Source organism: Hippoglossus stenolepis, chromosome 24, assembly GCF_022539355.2.
Source record: "Hippoglossus stenolepis isolate QCI-W04-F060 chromosome 24, HSTE1.2, whole genome shotgun sequence".
Classification (NCBI taxonomy): domain Eukaryota; kingdom Metazoa; phylum Chordata; class Actinopteri; order Pleuronectiformes; family Pleuronectidae; genus Hippoglossus; species Hippoglossus stenolepis.
Window position 1 is genome coordinate 6,383,136 of NC_061506.1, and position 18,722 is coordinate 6,401,857.

Here is an 18,722-nt window from a genome sequence, read left to right on the forward strand (position 1 = left end):
CAGTCCTGTGAAATCGCTCCTCATTTTCCCATTGACGAGTGCAAGCTAAGTTCTCGTGAATAATTGAAGCGCCGGTTCCGAGGTTGTTGTGGCGTCTTTGATCAGGAGCTTGACACGCTGCCAGCTGCTCTTATGCTCATTTGCAAAGATTAATCAAACTCTATTATCTCCTGTGCAGCAGGGGATGGCAACTGTAGCAGCTACTTGTTACACACACTCTTAATAACACTGTAAACTGATGGTTCAAGGGTTATTATGGACCGGCTCATGAAAGAATTATGACTTAGGACTTATGTTTTTGCTTTCAGTTGTGTTTCGGGGTTTTCAGTCTTCAGAGTGACGCTCTTAGTTTTTGTTTAGTTCCAGAAAGTTTACCACAAAGCTGTTTAAAATACCATCGAACTCTGATGCATTATCACTTTAAGATTGTTACTGTCCCTCTTTCTTTCTTGTGCTTTGCTTTGTCTCTCTCGTCGTTCTCCCAAATTATGGGTGTGAGATGAAAGGAGACGCTCGAATTGATTCGGCTGATATGAGACAAAGATACACGATGATCAAAAGAAACAACAGACGCCGAAATGGGATTTCTCCAGCGATGCTTTTATCATTTGCAGATCTATAGAAAACAACAAATAGCGAAGTGGGTGAAAAGATGAACTCGCAGCGGTTAAAAGTGAGAACCTGTAGCTCCTGCCCTGACGGCCTGCAGAGGCTGCTTGGTCTCATGGAACCAAACTTTGCAGTGTGAAGTGTGTCTGGGTCAATAGTGTGTGTGTGTGTGTGTGTTTGAGGATGTGGGGTGAACGAGGCTAATGCAACCAGAATGAACTGGTTTGGGAGACAAAAGCTGGGGGCTTGAGGAGGTGCACGAGTGGAGAGAGGCAGGAGACCAGAGACAAGTTTCCCCCTGACCCGACCGCCTGATACACAAGTAAGTGCTCCGCTCTCTTCTGCTCCTCGTTCGCCTGCGATCCTCTGAACTGTAGCTGCTGCAAAACCAAACCAAGTGATCAGCAATGCTTTTACTTTGTTTTATGGAGTTAACCCTTAGAAAAGCCAGCTACCAACTAACTGTGGAACACATATCTCACGAAGCATTTATCTTATCAGCCTCACAGTTGGCATGTCTTGTAAATTGCCAGAGAAGGTGCACTGCTGATTTTGGTGCGTTGAGTTGTGTGTTGTATTCTTTTACCAGCAAGTTTGTGTTGACCGTTTATTTTGTTTGGTGATGTTGCTCCTTTTTGCTTTCGGGATGTGGGTCGATCAGTGCTGAGTGACAGCAGGTTTGCATGATCAGGTCTGGGAGGAAGGAGGGGCCGGGCGGACTCCAGCTGACTCAGAATGGTCTGAAGTCTGCTGCTCTGATTACATTTCAGTCAGGACGTTTATTTTGTGTGTTTTGCAGATCGGTTCAGTTGTGAGGTCAGCAGTTGCCCAGCGTCGTAGCTTGGTCTTGTGTTTTCGTTGTGTGTGTTTTCTTTCTCTTGTATGATTTAGTTTAGTTGGATTTCCCAGGGTTCATTTAGTCTTTCTGTTGTCGTACCTGTTTGTTAGTAAAATGCATGTGCATCATGGCAGCAACATTCCTAGAATCACTCAGTACTCTTTAGTAATTTGTCTTCTTTGATTGCTGTACATTTTTTATGCAGAACGTATTTACAGAGGATGAACGACAAGATTTATATCATCTCTCTGTAGTGTTTCTAAAAAGCTCTGCACACAACATCCAGCACAGAAACAATAAAAAAGACAGTATATCATAAAACAAGCCCTTTGCAAAAAGGCAGGTTTAGAACTTGCACTGAATAATACAAAAGAAAAAATATTAGCTTTCCTAATAGCTTTCAGATAAATTGTTGTTTTCTTACACTCTCCACCAAGACTCATAATTACTTGTGGTTTCTGTGTTTGTGTTTTTCGGAATTAGGTGTTAAGAAGAGCAGACTCTTATTTTGTTTTTTTCAAAGGCACACATTTCAGATTCATATAAAGCTCCGTGCTGTACACTCTCACTCCGCTGCTCCTCTAACCCTGTTTTGTTTGGTGCTTATCATCTGCCCGCTGGCTTTCATTAGTCTTTATATAATTGTCCCATTTCCTAAGCCACATCCCAGCCCTTTCCCCTCGTCTCAACTTTGAAATTCTGCAAGTGAAGCTCTTCTATACACACTCCACACATTCTGTATGTGGCAGAGAGGTGGGAATTTGGGGTATTGGTGTGTGTGTGTGTGTGTGTCGGGCTGTTGTAGCACATTTTAGGGGTTTGATTAAAAATGTTTACATTGTGTTTTTGCTTCCTGCTGATGCAGGCAGCTTGGTTGTGTTGAATTTGGAACATATCCAGTGTGTGTGTCTTTGTGTGTGTGTGTGTGTGTGTGTTGGCAGGCAGCTGGGTGCACGGTTGAGAGAATTACATGTTATTAGTGCTTTTTTGCTCATTTGGCGACTTAACAACTGGTGAGCAGTGACTAAAAGTAGAGAGGACATAGAAAGATATACTGGAGCCACACACATAGAACTAATATAAAACTCAACTTATAAACAACTCAACCCTACAAACACTTTCTGACCCCATGGTTTTCATTACAGTGAATTAATGGTTTAAAGCCCAATGAAGCAAGATTGGCTCTCGACAATTCTGATCCAACTCAGTCCTGCCTCACTCCATTTTCTGAGGTAGCAGTCTTATCTCTAAATTAAATAGAATCAAAACCAACAAGAAACTCTTAATTACAAATAAAGACCAGAGAATGTCTGCTGGGAAACAGGAGTGATGATGTCATGCAGCGAGATTAGATCTAATGTGTGATTTAGTATAAACAACATACGATCATAAATCACTTTTGGCTCTAGGGAAGCTTTAGGTCGTTTATAAAGTCCTGGATGCGTAGATTTTTTCAAGTTATGCAGGATGACTTCTTCTTGTAACTTAAAATATGACATCATGCGATCAATATAAGCTCTATTATTTGCAGAGATATCTTGGAAAATGTGTTTTTCTGACCATGTTTTGTTTTTGACCTTGACCTTTTATCGACCAGCTCCAAAAGTTAATTATCTCTACGTACCCCCCCCCCCACACACACACACACACACAGGGTAATATAAATAGAAACTCTGAGACCCAGTAGGTCTTATTATATAAGTCAATAATGTTTGTTGTTGAGTATTATTCAGGGGTTGAGTTCCTCTTGCAATGATTTCAGCACCCGCAGGTCTCTGCTGTTCCAGGTCCAAAGTAATCTGTTTGGTTGTGAGTCAGATGTTATCTGTTCCATGGTCAAGTGTTTGTGGTTTCCTTCCTTTTGTCTTTTACACAGTCCATTCTGTCCGGAAGAAGATTTTTTGCGTTGTAGCTTTAGGTGTGAGACAAAAAACTGAAAAACATGCCTAAAACATGTCCTGTGTAAACAGTGTGTGTGTGTGTGATCCCCCAAAGAAACGGTCTGCAACCCCTCTGGTATAGAGGGTCATATAAGGAGCAATAAAACAGTCATTTCCACTCGACTGCCTGTCAAAATCCCTAATTACAGAGTCAACAGAAAGACACACACACACACACACACACACACACACACACACACACACATGCTGTGTCACCAACTCTCAAAGCTCCAGCCCTCATCCCCAACCCCCCCACACTTCTAATGTGCTGGACAGAATCCAAACTTCAAACTCCGGTGGCTGGGGAGCAAAATTGGTCTTTTTCAAAGCTCTTATTAAGCAGAGCTTGTCAGATTAAAAAAATGAACATGCCACAGAAATTCACTTTGTCACCCTTTTAATAGGAGGTGTGTGTGTGAGTGCTATTAGTTATAATCCCAGTTCTACAGTACAGACAAAACCCTCTATACTAAACTATGTAACAAGGAGATAAACGTGATCTTCACTCCGTGTGTGTGTGTGTGTGTGATCTTAATTTACAAGTATAGCACAAAAAGTACAAACACAAGAATTGTAGATTATTACAATAAAAGTGCGGATAGGTTGAAAATCAACTCTGATCCTGACTGATCAACGCTACATGGATGAATCAGATCATATAATGTTTTATTGATGTTATTACACATTAACAGAGTTTACAACCTGTCGTTCTCTTTACGACACAGTTAGTCTCATTACGAATAAGAGGCTCAGTGTGTTTACACTCTGTCAGTCGCTGTCAGTCGCTGTGATACAGAGAGAAGATGTTTAATGTGTGTTTATAAAATAATACTTTCTTTAACTTCACTCTCATTGCAGTAAATCTGAAGGGTTCAACAGAACTGACTTTAAAACAAAAGAGAAAGAGATGATTAAATGGCCAATGGGTATATCCAGATTTAATGTTGGGGAACAGAATTATTTAATTTCCTTTCTCTGACAAACTTATTCCACCGGAAATAACCATCACGACCCAGAAGAAAGCTTCTTCTTGTGTCTGCTTTCATGTTCGTAAGAAAGTCTGAGTGTTTGGTTTCCTGTTGTGTCTTCTGGCAGATGGACCTCCAGGCGCTGACACAGAGATCTAGAGCAGAGTGAAGTCACTCGAGGGAGTTTAGAGTTTTTCTGTCTGATGACCAGGGATATTCTCTCTGGTCGCTCCAGCCTTTCACATCCCCACAGTGACAGTAGCTTAGCGCACACAAAGAAATGCCACATCTTTATAATCATCTGCGCATCATATTTTTCTTTATCCTTGAACTAAATCCCAAATGACGGACCTTTTTAAAAAGGCTTTTTGAAATCTCAAGTATTTATCTGAACTATTCAGTAGGTACGACTGAGTAATCAACAAATAAAGTTGAAGTCTGGGGGAGAAGTTGAAATAGTATTAAGATTTGAACAAAAGAGCAACTCAGGCATCACAAGTGTCACAGATTCTGATTCAAATGTTAAATATATATAATTTCCACAGTATCTATATACAATATATATACAGCATCTAGTTACAAAGCCCAGAAACAGAATATGTCATGTGGAGTAAACCTTTGGCAGATGTAGGCCGAGCGTCCTTATAAAGGTTTGATCAGCCCAGTGCAGACTCTGTGTCGGCCAGGCAGCACACGCAGGACATAAATGAGAGCAGTGTTGACACACATTCGTATGCAGCCATATTTTACAAAGCTGTTATGCAAACAAATCCTCCAATGCAGGGGTCCTCTGTGAACCCACAAAGACCGGGGGGGCGGGGCTGTTCCTGGAGATACCAGGGTCCAACGATATCATTTCCTAAAGTGACATTTCTGTGATTAAACTGCGACAGCAACGGTTTCGTAGGAAAACTCGCAAGTTTGAATTACTTTTCTATCAACATAAGAAGGACAAAATATGTAAAATGGTTTTTTTCTACCAACGTTTCTGAATATTTGAGCTTGTCCCCGAAACAATTAGAAGACGAGGAGCTTGTTCCAAGTGACAAATGAAATGACAGCACAACAACTGTGTGAATGTGAATAAAAGGGCCTGTTTATCTGGATCCGCTCTGAATTTGAACAGGTTCCTCCTCGGGTGATGTCCCACCTCTCCACAAAATGTCACGGCAATCTGCTCGGTAGTTTTTCGAGTCCTCTTGCTGACGGCAGCAAAACAGCAATGAAAACACACACATCCCTCGGCGGAGGTAATAACATCTGCCTCTCGTCGGCTCTTAACAGCTGGTAGCAGCCATGACACCTAATATTTACCCTTATCTCTGAGCCATTGAGAAAGTTAATAAAAATGTCCTGTTCATTTCAATGTGAGATGCGACAATGATACACGTGCACACAATACCTCTGCTGCTGCAGCTTTATAGCATCGTCAGCAACAATGCGACTGATTTTATCACTTAATTACCTTATTTTCATACGTGGTCCCTGTGCATGTGTATGTGTTATACCTTTGTTATTGCATTATTAAAATATGATATGAAATTTGCTGTAAAATATTATATAATATGTTACTTATATTGCACATGCATCCTGGGCAGACTGTTGTTAACCTCTGATGTCAAACTAACCACTGGTCGTCCCTCAACACCGACTGGAATCAGTGACCTCTGACCGTCACTCTTAATAAGCCTGTTATTCATTATCATTACCCTTATTATTTACTATGATGTTGTGGATTTTTTTTGGCGGTCATTTACAAAAAGGATTAATAGTAAAACAATTCGAAGATCAATAGCGAAAACGCAAAAATTCAGGAGTAAAATCACAATTCTGTCTCATCATATCTCAGTTGTTCCACTGTTCTGTGATCAGCAACATGATTTTAAAAACCCTTGTTGCCACAGATATATATATTTTCTCTATCCCCCTCGCTGCTACTTCAGTTGATCCTGGAAAAGCTCGGAGTGGTGTCCTCATGGGACGCTGCTGCGGTGCTTTCCAGCTCCAGTCCCTGGACGGGCTATTAGAGCGGCAGCGCATAATTGCAGCCTTGGTGGTGTGTGAGACATCCACTCCATCGTGCTCCACCAGCTTTGCTTCACACTGTGTGTTACCGACTTGAAAAAGAGACACTGGGACAAAAGTCACGACAATGTTTTGTTTGAGCTGCAGAGACACTGTTTGGAAAATCTATGTAAACTACACATGTAGTTCAGAGCCAATTCTAAACCTGGCTGTTTGCTTGTGTGTGTGTTAAAGCTCTGGGGCTACTTCACAACTATTCCTGATTATAGTGCGTCCTCCTCAAGCAGTTACACAATATACTGTCTGTGCTTTTCATATACAGTTTAAACTTTGCATCATCCTACCTGGTTTATCTGCAATGAACGTCTTTACTATTCATGTGTGTGGTTTATACTTTATATATATATATATTTTTTTTTTCATACATTGCATGTTAGTTATTTAGGGCGTCTGATAAGCAATCCACAATCTCCAGATCCAAGTTCACAACTTTTGAAGTCAGCTCAATATGTAGTGTTGCAGCAACAAATTCACTTTGTGATTCACAGATATTTGTGGAATTAGTAGGTTTATACATTGTAAACTACTGCAAGTGAATCTTGTATGTCCTGTTTTCAGGTGTCAACATGACTGTACGTTAAACATACTCTACGAACAGATTATTAGTTTACTCACTTTTTCCACTCAAAAAGAAAAAGAAACTTTTCCACCACGCGGATCAGATCAGAGGCGGCGTGGTGGGGGGGGGATACAGGAGACGTCTGGTGCTGCTGGCTGGTGGGGCAAAGCTAGTGATGGTTAATGATGCCTGTTGGAAAACTTCAAGTCTGAGTTTGAAGATAAAACAGTTTTGTGGAGTGAAAAAAGTGGGCTCGCTTATAGGCATCTATCTTCTGATGGTCTTTTATTTTTTTCAACGTCGAAGTGAAGCATAATTTCTGGAGATGTGTTCGCCGTGCAGCAAGGCTGTACCTCAACGAAGGAGTATTTGACTGTTTCTGGAAACATGGAAATACTATTTTGTGGGTAGAAGTTAATGTGATGGGATACAGGTGGAATATCTGCGCACCTTCTAAGCAACAGCTCTAATTACACCCTAATAACTGAAGAAAACATCATGGTAGGGGAGGTGTTGGACTCTTCATGAATAATACATCAGTGAAATCCCTTACACATGCTAATGAACTTCATGTCTTATTCATTCAAATCCTGTTCATATTGTACATATTGGTATTTTTATATTTATCTTATGCTAGAGAGAGAGAGTGAGAGTTAGTTCAGAACTGACACAAGCACGTGTTCTCTCTCCGTTGTGTATATTGCAAGTTCCAGTAGCATGTAAACATAAACACAGATAAACCAGGTATGATGAACACAAAGTTTTTCTAACTTCAATCTGCACCATAGACGTTTTCTAAAAAGCTCTGCACACACAAACAATACAAAGTGACAGTATATTGTCGAACTGTAGAGCGGTTCCTTGTTGTATGAAGGTGACCAGTGTTCAGCAGTCCCCTGTCGCGTTGTTACGAGCACTGATGGAGGTTGTGGGTGGAGCAGATAATGATCACACACACACACTGACCCTGGGCTGAGGGTCAACTCCTAGTGGCTCAGCAGATGTGATGCATGTGAACCTTTGGGGATGTTGATTGTCCCCAACTGCTGCGTGTTTCTCCAGGATGAGGGCTGCACCGCTGCTGCTGCTGCTGTTGGTCGCTCTCATCACCACCGTGGCTGGAGGGAAAAACAAAGGTAACCGTTCATTCCATCTGTTTCTCTGTCACTTTTTTGTTGTTATTACAGCTAATAAGTTCATGTAATCAAAATGTTTGTTTCATATTTTTGCATTCAGTGGGATGCATTAAAAATTATTGTTTATTTTGAATACAGTGATGTCCTGCATATTGTTATATCTACTGTATTTATATACTGCCAAAGTTTGATAATCTTTATAATGGTAGCCAAGGCTGCAGAGTGCTACTGAATTACTTCCAGTATGAGGACCTATGGGATAATAATCTGGGCATTTCTTACTGGCCACAGGTTCAGTTTTGCTCCTCATAGTTCAACATTTTGGAGAATATTGTTATTTTTCAGTTGACACAAGGAGATGATAACAACGACAGTTTGCGTTGTAAAATCCTCTGGAAACTCAAATGGACGGTCAAGCCTAAAGCAGATAATTAGGAACACTAGCAAAGTTTTATTGTTAAGGGACATCTTGGGGTCATGTGTGACAGCAAATGGGATCATTGACTGTAAAAAATAAAAAAGCAATTAAAAATGAATTATGACCGCAGCACAGAAGGATCAAGTGCTGTTACATACAGAGAGGTTGTTGGGATGCTTTGACACACTTCTTCTCCCTTTTCAAACTAAAGGTCGGCATTTTCTTTTGTAGGGACAAACTGTGTATGTATGCAGGTCACGGTTAGTCACGGTATGAATGGATGTCTATTCAATGCATACATGCATGTTTAGTCAACATGTATTTGCATGATTATTCGATGTATGTTTACTTCGTACATTTCCTTCCACCGTTACAGCACCACAGCACCAAACACCTCATCGCTCCCGTTTGTCTCGGAGCGCGTGGCGTTGCACGTTGGAATAATACTTATAACTATGCACGTCTCGTCTAAAACCACTTGTTAATAGACTTTTCTTCTGCTCTTAGAGAAAAACAAACCCTCCCAGTATGGGTCAGAATGCACCGACTGGCGCTATGGCAACTGTGTGCCTAGCAACGGAGACTGTGGAGCGGGATTTAGAGAGGGGTCATGTGACCAGCAGACCAACAAGATGAAATGTAAAGTACCATGCAACTGGAAAAAGGACTTTGGAGGTACACACACAAACACACACACACACACACACAGAGCGAGAGAGCGATTAGATGAGATCCAATCTATGCAATTCAATGTAAAGTCTGCAACTACAATCAATGTATCAGATGTGACCTCGCTCTCGTGTTCCTCACCAGACAAACTGACAATGGAAGCAATGGTGGGAGGTTTTACATTGCAGCACAGAGAATGTAGGTGGTAGCAATTGATACGTGGGATATGGTTTCCAAAGAAGGTGTTTTAATTGAGAGTATGCAAGTTATTTTAAATCGCCCCCTGTGAATGGGGAAGGATTAGCAATTTTCATAATCACATGGACGTAGCATGCAGGCATATGTGTGAGAATTCAGTGGTTCAAGGTCAGTTAGAGCTTTTAATAATTGTCTAAGGCAGGACAGAGTGGAAAATAATACAATAATACGTCGCAAAGAAATTAATGTGATTAAAAATTTCATTTCAGAATAAAATAGAAGTTGATGGAATATGTAAACGCTATCGAGGTGGTGAAAAGCTGCCTTGATGGATTAAAGACTGATGGTAGACTTATAAAATCTTTATATATGCATGTGTGAGTGTTGGGGCACGAGTTATATCTGATTAGTATGTGTAACCAGATGGGGCCTTGGGTGGAACCTTGAGGTACACCAGAGTTAACTGTGGAATGTTAAAACAGGTTATTTTCAGAGGATATTGATTTATGTTTGACAGGTAAAAATTAAATAACGCTGATCCAGAACCTTAGAAGCATGTTAAAAATGTATCTGTTATCTACAGCCCCTGATACACCAGTTCCCACTGGACCCACCTGCAAACAGAAACTGAAAATTGAACAATTGAAAAGCTGCATCGCTTGTGTTCCCTTCTCTCTCTCTCTCTCTCTCTCTCTCTCTCTCTCTCTCTCTCTTCCAGCTGACTGTAAATATCGGTTTGGAAGTTGGGGACATTGTGATCCGAGCTCTGGCTCAAGAACCCGAACGGGGACATTGAAGAGGGCCCTCTACGACGCAGAGTGTCAACAGACAATTTCTGTCTCCAAACCGTGCCAGGGAAAACCGAGAAAGCAAACAAAGGCCAGACTGACGAGTTCCCAGCTGGACGTTCCTCAGTCTCAGTCGAGAAGAAGGAACTCTTTGGCCTCAGCTGCAGTCACGAGCAGTTAATGGCTGATTGGATGTGAAGGGGGGGGGGCGCTCGTGAGGTACTCCAGAATGAATGATAGCTGTAGACCCAAAACGTAACTTTGATGTTATACCTTTTTTTTTTATTTTACATAATTTACACGATGTTTTTGATGTAGAAAAATATGTATAGTTCCATTAGATGAGATTTCTGCATTTGTGACATCAAGCAAAACAATACACATTCGCATTTTAGTTTCACCCGAGCGTTTTTATGTATGTATGTATGTGGAATATAGTTATTAACTCCACCATGATCAGTTAGCAGCTTCTACATTAGCCTGATTTACATCTGGCTCGTTCACTTCATTCACGTTCCTATATGATCGATATTATCTATATCTTTTTTTGTGTTGAGGCAGGTGTAAATAAGTATTTTAGGTCATTACGGACTGTCTCATGAGCGCCCTCTTGGTGAATTGCAGCCAATTACAATACTGTACAACAGGAGCTGTTTACTGAGCTAAACCCTACTATTGTGATATGAACCATGAGGATATAAAAGGCCTAAATGACTTTGCTCTAATGCAAACTTGACTTTTAAAGAATAGAAAAATGTTCTTGGGCTCTGTCCAGTACTTATGTGTATCGAGTTGTAACCCACACATAATCTTGTTCTCTTTATTGCTTTGTGATACTTTTATATTCTTCTCTTCTTCACCCCCAAAAAATAGAAACGAAGCAGTAACTGTCAGAAGCAGTTGTGGGTCTGACAGCTGGACAGTGGCCCCAACACTTAGAGATTCATAGCCTGATTCCCATTCACATATTCCTGTGCCTTCCTCAACCACGACGAAGACATGACAGCAGCACGGAGTCCACACGATGAAGCGAGCGTGACCCGTAGCTTTATGACCAACCAATCGCAGCTTCTTCTAAATCGAAGGGATATTTGTGTTATTAATCTTCCTTTACGCCACCATCCACTTTAAATAATGTGAAAAATGTTGGCCTAGGGCGTTCTCAATATCTGAGCCTTCACCGCCGAACCTTTAATAGGATAAATGCACGTGGGCTCCCGCTCCGTGCTGGAGATGGGAGCTATTTTAATTTCCAGGTTGTCTCAGCTCGTCTTTGCTTTGGTTCTGGAACTATCTTATTAATCTGGGATGTGTCGGTAGCAGACAAACTTTTCTTTTACTGTATGTCGGAGAGCTGGAGCTGATTGTGGCTCAATAAACACCGTCCTCTTCTATAAATCTAACCACCACTGTCACTAGTTAATCAAAATTGCCTTAGGACCACAGCAGCTCTCCCTAAACCATTACATTAATTTCACTTTGAATGTTGCTAATACGGGACTACAGGATCTCTTAGGAAATAACACAGCTACTGAAAACTTAGTCGAGCAACTCACGATTGTATGAAAAATGGACCAATAAAGCATTTATAGTTCTGTGTATCTCTTTGATCCGGTTTCCGAATGTTCTTGCTTGTTGAGTTGCTGTAACTGTGACGTCAATATTACACCGATTACTGTTATTATTTGTTTATTATTAAAGGCTGACACATTTCTCACTGTGACGCTAAGTTCTGCCGCCTGTGATCTCGATGATACGGCGTCATGTGACTTTGAACTGGTTTTAATGACCTGATTTGCCTGTCTCTCCACTGCACAGTCGGTCTCACACACACGCTGTCACACACCTACACACACCTAGAATCCGTCAGTCATGCCTTTGATGTAGGTTGGAGAAGAAAGCTTTCATCAATAAATAAACGGCTCCCCGCTGAAGATTTATTCCGCTGTCTTAATTTCAGCCGTCGACTCGCATCTGGCTGAGGCGCCGCTTGTGTTGTTTATCCAGATGTTTGTGACCTTTTCCATTCCCCATCAAGAGATTTTCCCAACTTCCTTTCTCGCAATATTCTACTTTAAGTTCATTCTCTTGGTTGTGCTTTTGATTTTATGTTTTCTGTCTGTTCCTCGAGGGCTCTTCTAACGCAGCCGAGGCATTTCAAACGAGCGCGGTAACGGTGATCCCAACTGCAAAGACCACACAACAGAAGCACAATCACAACAGAAATGGATGTTGACCATGAAATTAACTGAATTACTCACTGTTGTGTTGGGGCGTTTTTGCAGTTGTGTTATCCAGTAACGCACACGTGTCTCCTCAGCTGCACAATTCTTCAAATTCAGTAAAAACAACTCGGAGTTGAACTAGTAAGACTTTGGTGGTCAAAGGTCAGGGTAACTGTGACCTCACAAAACATGGAACTCAAGATTTTTTTAATATGACAGAATCGTCACGGTGACCTCAATATGTTGTGGGCATATCTTTACACCATAACTCAGGAACAGAGAACTATTTGATCCTTAACGTCCTATTTGAGTAAATCCCCTTCATACATGTAGCCTATTACTAAATCAGGAGAAAGATATTTTACCTGAGTCATACCTAGTCATTACAGGGAATCTAAATCTAATATAAAAAGTACATGGCTTTAGAGCACTCTGCAGGCTTGGTTTCCAGCTGTGGACCTTTCCCCTGCTCTCTCCCCTTACTTCCAGTCCGACTCGTCACAGTTGGTCCGGTCTAGTTTGAAGTTTGAAAGTGGGACAAGTCGCTGCAGTGACTCTACTGGAACTGGTCAAATGGCAGTTTCACAGGACGATGCAAGATGATGATGATGCTTTCTATGAAACGACTGTTGGACAACGTGGTGATAATTATAAAATAAGAAAAGAAAACACTCAAGGTGCAGTGGAAGTACAAATACGAAAGAATGAAAGATCAAATAAATAACGTGCAAAGAACGGTGGTGATAACACACTGATGAGATGATGATAATGTTAATAATAATTACAAATATACCTTTTTTCCCCTTGTTTATGGTTCGGAGTTAGGTTATATCTTTGCCACTTGTTTATAAGTCATTTTTATAGTTTCACAAACTTAGATCATTACATCAAGTTTGGTTATTTTCTCTACAGCCACTTTAGTTTACAAACACATCCAGTCTTTTTTAGTTGTCAAATCTTCATTATTGCGACATTTTTTTATTCTCCATATCGGGTTTTAATCTTATTTCCTCAAACACCAGTGTAATTACACACAAACACACAAACCCACATAGCAAAATTGGATTGGCCCAGATCTGGCCCTGCATACTGCATCCTAATATCCCACATCTGGGCCACATACCACCATGATGGCACTTGGGCGGTCTGCTCCTGTTTGCCTGAGCTGGGCCACAGATCAGCCGTAGCAAAGGGCCAAAGGCGGCCCCGACTTGTTTTGTGCAACTTCCAGCTCACAGCCATTTTGTTTGGACCACAAGAAGGCTGGAAGTGCTGCATCACTGCCCACATCCGTTTGCTGTCTTGGAAAAGCAGAGGGTAACATCATGCATGAATGCAGTGGTAAATAAGAATAATATCTGCGGTTAGAAGAGAAAGAGAGATGAGAAATTTACAGAGGGATATCTAAGTAGTTATGCTACAGGGATGAGCCCCTCATGGAGAAGGCCTCAGAGAAAGCCTGGCAGGAAAATCACACACTCTTACACGATGGAGCCCCGCGGGACATTTTATCTCATTTACTAATGAGCACGGCCTTGTCAAAATTTAATGAGCCTTTGTTCTACATTTCCACGCTCAGGATTTTAGATAAGAGCACATAGAAGACACTTAAAGTCAAAGAGGTCACTTTTGTTTCGGTGAAGAAAGTGGTTGGTGAAAGACAGCGCGCTCCGCTGCCTGTCAAATGGAAACGTGTTCGCAGGCCTCACTCTGAGCCACTGGTGGGACCCACTGGGAACGTGATCAACCATTCTGAGGTCTGGAATCAGGCTGGTGATTATGTTTTATCTCACAATCATAACACAGACTAAAATAATGGCCGGTGTGATCATTTTCCAGCGTTGTGAAGTCCTGTCTCGTGGTATTAGGAGCCCGTGTGAAGTGTCTCGGTGTCTGATATGTCTTCCAGCTCATTGATGTGTCACTCAAACCCGGGCTCTGTGGATCACCAATGAGTTCTAATGCACTGCCGTTGTGAAAAATCCACAATCTGTGTGTTTGCTACTAAAATGATAAGGAGAAAAATACTGTTTCACGCTTGTTAAGACTCTTGGATCAGGTTATAAGGAAAGATCCTGGTCTGGTGTAAAAAGGAAAAAGGACACAACCACTGCAGACACTTGTTTTTTTTTTTATATTAAAGCAAAACCGAAGGATGCCAGGTGCCAGGATGTCAGTCCTTACATGTAGTGCTTCATTCAGAAGGAAAGAAAGAAACATGCTGCCCCTGAACACAATCCTTGGCCCTGTAACTGTCATGGAGCCGACTTCCTCCATCCCCAGTGTGTGATTCCGTGGGGGTCAGTGTTGGTCTGTCTGCTGAGATGAAGGAGCACTTTCCTCTGCTCATCTCATCCACACTTCAATGTGAATTTATGCTGCTGAAGTCGTCATCTCACTTGGGTCTGGTCTTCTCGCTCACACGGGTTCGTCCGTTTCAATTAACACTTGAGGCGACTTTAGCACGTGTGGCTCTGATCTGTGGCTCTAACGATTGGCCACAGGTAACAGGAGATAATAATAATACATATTATTTATACAGTCGCCTCAAAATCTTTAAAAAACACTTTGCATAGGATTTAAAAAACTGAATAAATAATGCACTTTATGGCTCAACCACTTTACTTTCTGCTGCTGCTGCTCTTTGCAGCAGATACATATTTATATACACTATTATATAAAATGCACATCATAAGCACACATTAGAATATAAAATACATCGCACGTCATTATCAAATATGAAAAGATTAAACCCATAAAACAGTTGTGTAGCTCGCACAGTTGCAGGGTTTTTGACTCTGTGGTGATTTTTGCTTCTCCATTTTGTTCCTTTCATGAATAAATTCTTCTGATTGAATGTGAAAGATCAACACCTGCATCCTGATCCTCTGCACTCACACTACCAGCTTAAACATTTATTTCTATCTTATTGAATTTTATTTTTTTTAATTCATTTAAAAGAATTTCATGTTTTTAAGAGTTCTTTTAAATGAATAACGCCTTTTAATATTTGTGATTCCTTGATTTTTGCTGTGCTCTTGATTCTATGACCTGTCATAAGCACTTTGTAACTTAGAATTTGAAAAGTGCTCTATAAATAAAGTTATTATCATTATGATTACTTGTGAATTGTGTTTGTACCTAAGAGAGAATTCTAGAAAAAACTGATCTTCTGTTTGTACGACTGGTTCTTGCACGAAGCCCATGATGTCATTACCAGACACAAGACTTGACTTGCGGTTACATCACTGACAGAGAGATGCTGAACTAAAGACAACTATTGCCTCAGCTCATTGCACTTGGACAATGTGACATGAGATCTGCCTTTTTTTTGGGGGCATTTTGTTTTTTGTGTTTTGAATTTGACAGTTGACAGTGAAATCAGAGACTCACAGATTTTGCCACAAGGTTCCTTCAGGAGGAAATCCAACTATTTGGTTCAGCCATTAAAACGCCACTAAGGCAAAATCCCAGTCATATGTATAATGAAATCTCAACCTTGCCAGTGTAGCACAATTACTAGTATTACAGTAATAGTATTAGGCTGCTGTATTATGCGAATATGTGACTATAGAACAGATTAATATATGATACTAAATATAAAAGTAGTAGTCAGAACGTAAGTGTGTGTGTGTATTATGGAAATTACACACTTTCGTTTTTTGATTCATACACTGACATGTGTTTATGATGGGGTGTGTGTTACCATTTCCCGTTCCTGATGATGATTATCCGTCCTCATAATAAGACAGTTACTCTGACGATGATCACACCCTCGCCATGGCAACGCACCGCCTCTCCACTTCTCCCTGGGCGAGTGACTGCTAAATACCAGCGACTGCCATTTTTTTGCATCTTGTATTACAACCGTGTGCGATGCAGTTGTTTGTGTCTGTTCAGGTCAGAGTGTAACAGAAGATGTGTCCCATTCTGACCAGGACAAGACGACCCATTCGCTTTCTGAAATAATAAGAACATCTGATAATAACATCTGTGATCGACTCTGAGCTTTTCGTCCATGTGGCTCATCTCTCTGGCTCCTAACGACTTGCCTCTCCAGATCTAGGTCAGCTCTCATGTTCTGATCTCCGTGTTCCATTCCACTGGAATCGACATTCGGGATAAATGATATGTGGAGCTTCTATCTGTGTTGCCATGGTTACAGCCTGACGTGGACTGCACAGTGCCAGTGGGAGGGGCCATCTCCGGTGTCCCAAACTGATGCTCACTTAAATAGATAAAACTCTATTAGAAATCCACTGAGCAGAGTGATGTGTGTGCAGAGATTCATTTTATTTAATCTGCTATGGGGGGGTTCTCTGATTTAGACACATCTGCAGGATTTTGTGCCATCACAACTATTTTTGAAACTTTCCTAAGTGTGAGACACTGAGTTTACAAGAATATTGGGCTTAGTGATTGAACCTGTGGATGAAAACATACCAGACACAGATAAGTGTCTTTAAGTTCCTTCACCTTCAGAAGTGAAGGGCTATCTTCAGTGCTTGTGCCCTTGTATACCACATAATGTAGTTTGCTATCTCGCTAACATCGCCTGGAGGACCAGACTATTATTTTTTCACCTTTCACTTACTATATCTATGTATTGGACCCCAAAACGCACCAAAAGTAAGTTGTTTGTTACTATAAAAAACACAAACAGGCTCAACAAAGCATTTTTTCAAAGTTGAAAATGTAAATTCAGGTTGTTAATGTGAAGTTACAATTGTAAAGCTGATATAACATCAAGCAATATGTGCCTACATTATAGCTGTGCAACTCTTCCAAAAAGTTTATGTACTTAGTTCTATAAATAGGTACGTCGCTGTCTTTGCATTTCCTGAGTGAGGAGAGTTCCTAAATGTATATATAATGTAATAACATGTAAAATGTCAAACTGCTTTGAATAATTCCCCTGAATGAAACGTGTTCTTCTAAACCATGTGTAAGGTGGGCAACAACACACAGTGCACACTCCTTCAACAGCAGGTGTTTATTAGCATTACAGTTTATTATCAACACAAGCAGCTTCTGATTTATCTTTAGAACGTTTCATTTAAAAAGTCATACGAGCCGTGTACTGTGCCAGGCGATGTTCCCGTGTCAGCTTTCGAAAAATGGTGTGTTACATTAAATACATACATACAATATAAGAGAATGTACAAACAGCCATAAAAGCATTATACAGACAAAATAAACCACCAGATGGGGTTTTCCCCCCAAAAGCCACCACAGGAAACTGAAGCGAGGAGAGGACTTGTGTTCGCACTCATCGGTTTAAAGAGTAAATCAACTGCGACCCATAAAACCTGTAGTAAACCGCTGATTCGCTGCTTTATGACCCACGTGGGAAATAACCAAATTCTTTTTACCTAAAGTGCTGGAGTTAAGTTCATGTTCGAGCTACATGCAACCTCGATTACATAATGAGGTTTGTGCAGCATACTAAAGTAGAATTACAGTAATTAAATTCACACTGAAATGTTTTTTAGTTTTTTTTGCTGTAAAATAAATTGCATGACTGTATTTAATTTCACATTTATGTATTCTTAGCCGTTTTTAAAGTGAACTTGGGTAAAGTCTATGTTTTTGGCGCTGCCTCAAATACACAGCGCTGTAGCAGTTTAAAAGTTTTAAAACTTCTAATTTCAATGGTTTTTCCTTTGTTTCTATTATTTCACCCCCATACCAAAGACAGCTAAACTCTGAAATAACCCAAATTGAATTATGTAACAATTGTTTCATATTTTATGGTTTTAAAAGAGGCCTACTTTCTACCCCAGCTTCAGAAAGCAGTCACCCAGGATAATCTCCCAATGGTCTTTAGGAATATATCATCTCAAACCATCAATCTCCTACTGGGTCCCCCCCCCCACACAAAGATTCAGTGTCATTATCAGGCCGAGCTACAGATTTCAAGTAGTAACTCCCTTCCTCTTGTTGTTTTCTTTGCAGCACTTTGCCCATTAAGTACCAATTCGCCTCCTCCACACTCTTCAACTCGAGATACGTCTGCTACTTGAACTCCGGGATTCACTGATGTGTTCCATTAATTGGAGATTTCTCGTTTTGCAGAGGAAACCTCGGCCTTCCTTCTCTTTCATTAGAGCCACTTTCATCGCGGTGCTTGATGGTGATGGACATTTTTCAGATTAGCTGACCTTCATATCAATTTTGGGAGGAAATAAACGCCACACCTTGAGTTATGGCTCGAGTTGTGGAAAAGGCCTTTTCATGGATTCGCTTCGAAACGTTCAGTGTGAAAGCCCAAACACCTACTGCTACTTTT

At 40.8% G+C, this 18,722-nt stretch overlaps 1 protein-coding gene across 1 annotated transcript; it reads left to right on the top strand.

Moving 5' to 3' along the window:
- The first annotated feature begins 805 nt into the window (after positions 1 to 805).
- Positions 806 to 15,551, top strand: LOC118103680 (midkine). The gene is made up of 4 exons (XM_047339217.1): positions 806 to 931; positions 8,062 to 8,135; positions 9,061 to 9,228; positions 10,139 to 15,551. The coding sequence occupies exons 2-4, from the start codon at positions 8,063 to 8,065 to the stop codon at positions 10,387 to 10,389; spliced, it is 492 nt and encodes a 163-aa protein (XP_047195173.1). The 5' UTR covers positions 806 to 931; position 8,062; the 3' UTR covers positions 10,390 to 15,551.
- Positions 15,552 to 18,722: the final 3,171 nt, after the last annotated feature.

Bases quoted from the DNA above. Each gene is read 5' to 3' on its own strand.
- LOC118103680 (XM_047339217.1), top strand. From the start codon at position 8,063: ATGAGGGCTGCACCGCTGCTGCTGCTGCTGTTGGTCGCTCTCATCACC. The intron at 8,136-9,060 runs GTAACCGTTCAT...TTCTGCTCTTAG, and splicing joins GGCTGGAGGGAAAAACAAAG to AGAAAAACAAACCCTCCCAG. The intron at 9,229-10,138 runs GTACACACACAA...TCTCTCTTCCAG, and splicing joins CTGGAAAAAGGACTTTGGAG to CTGACTGTAAATATCGGTTT.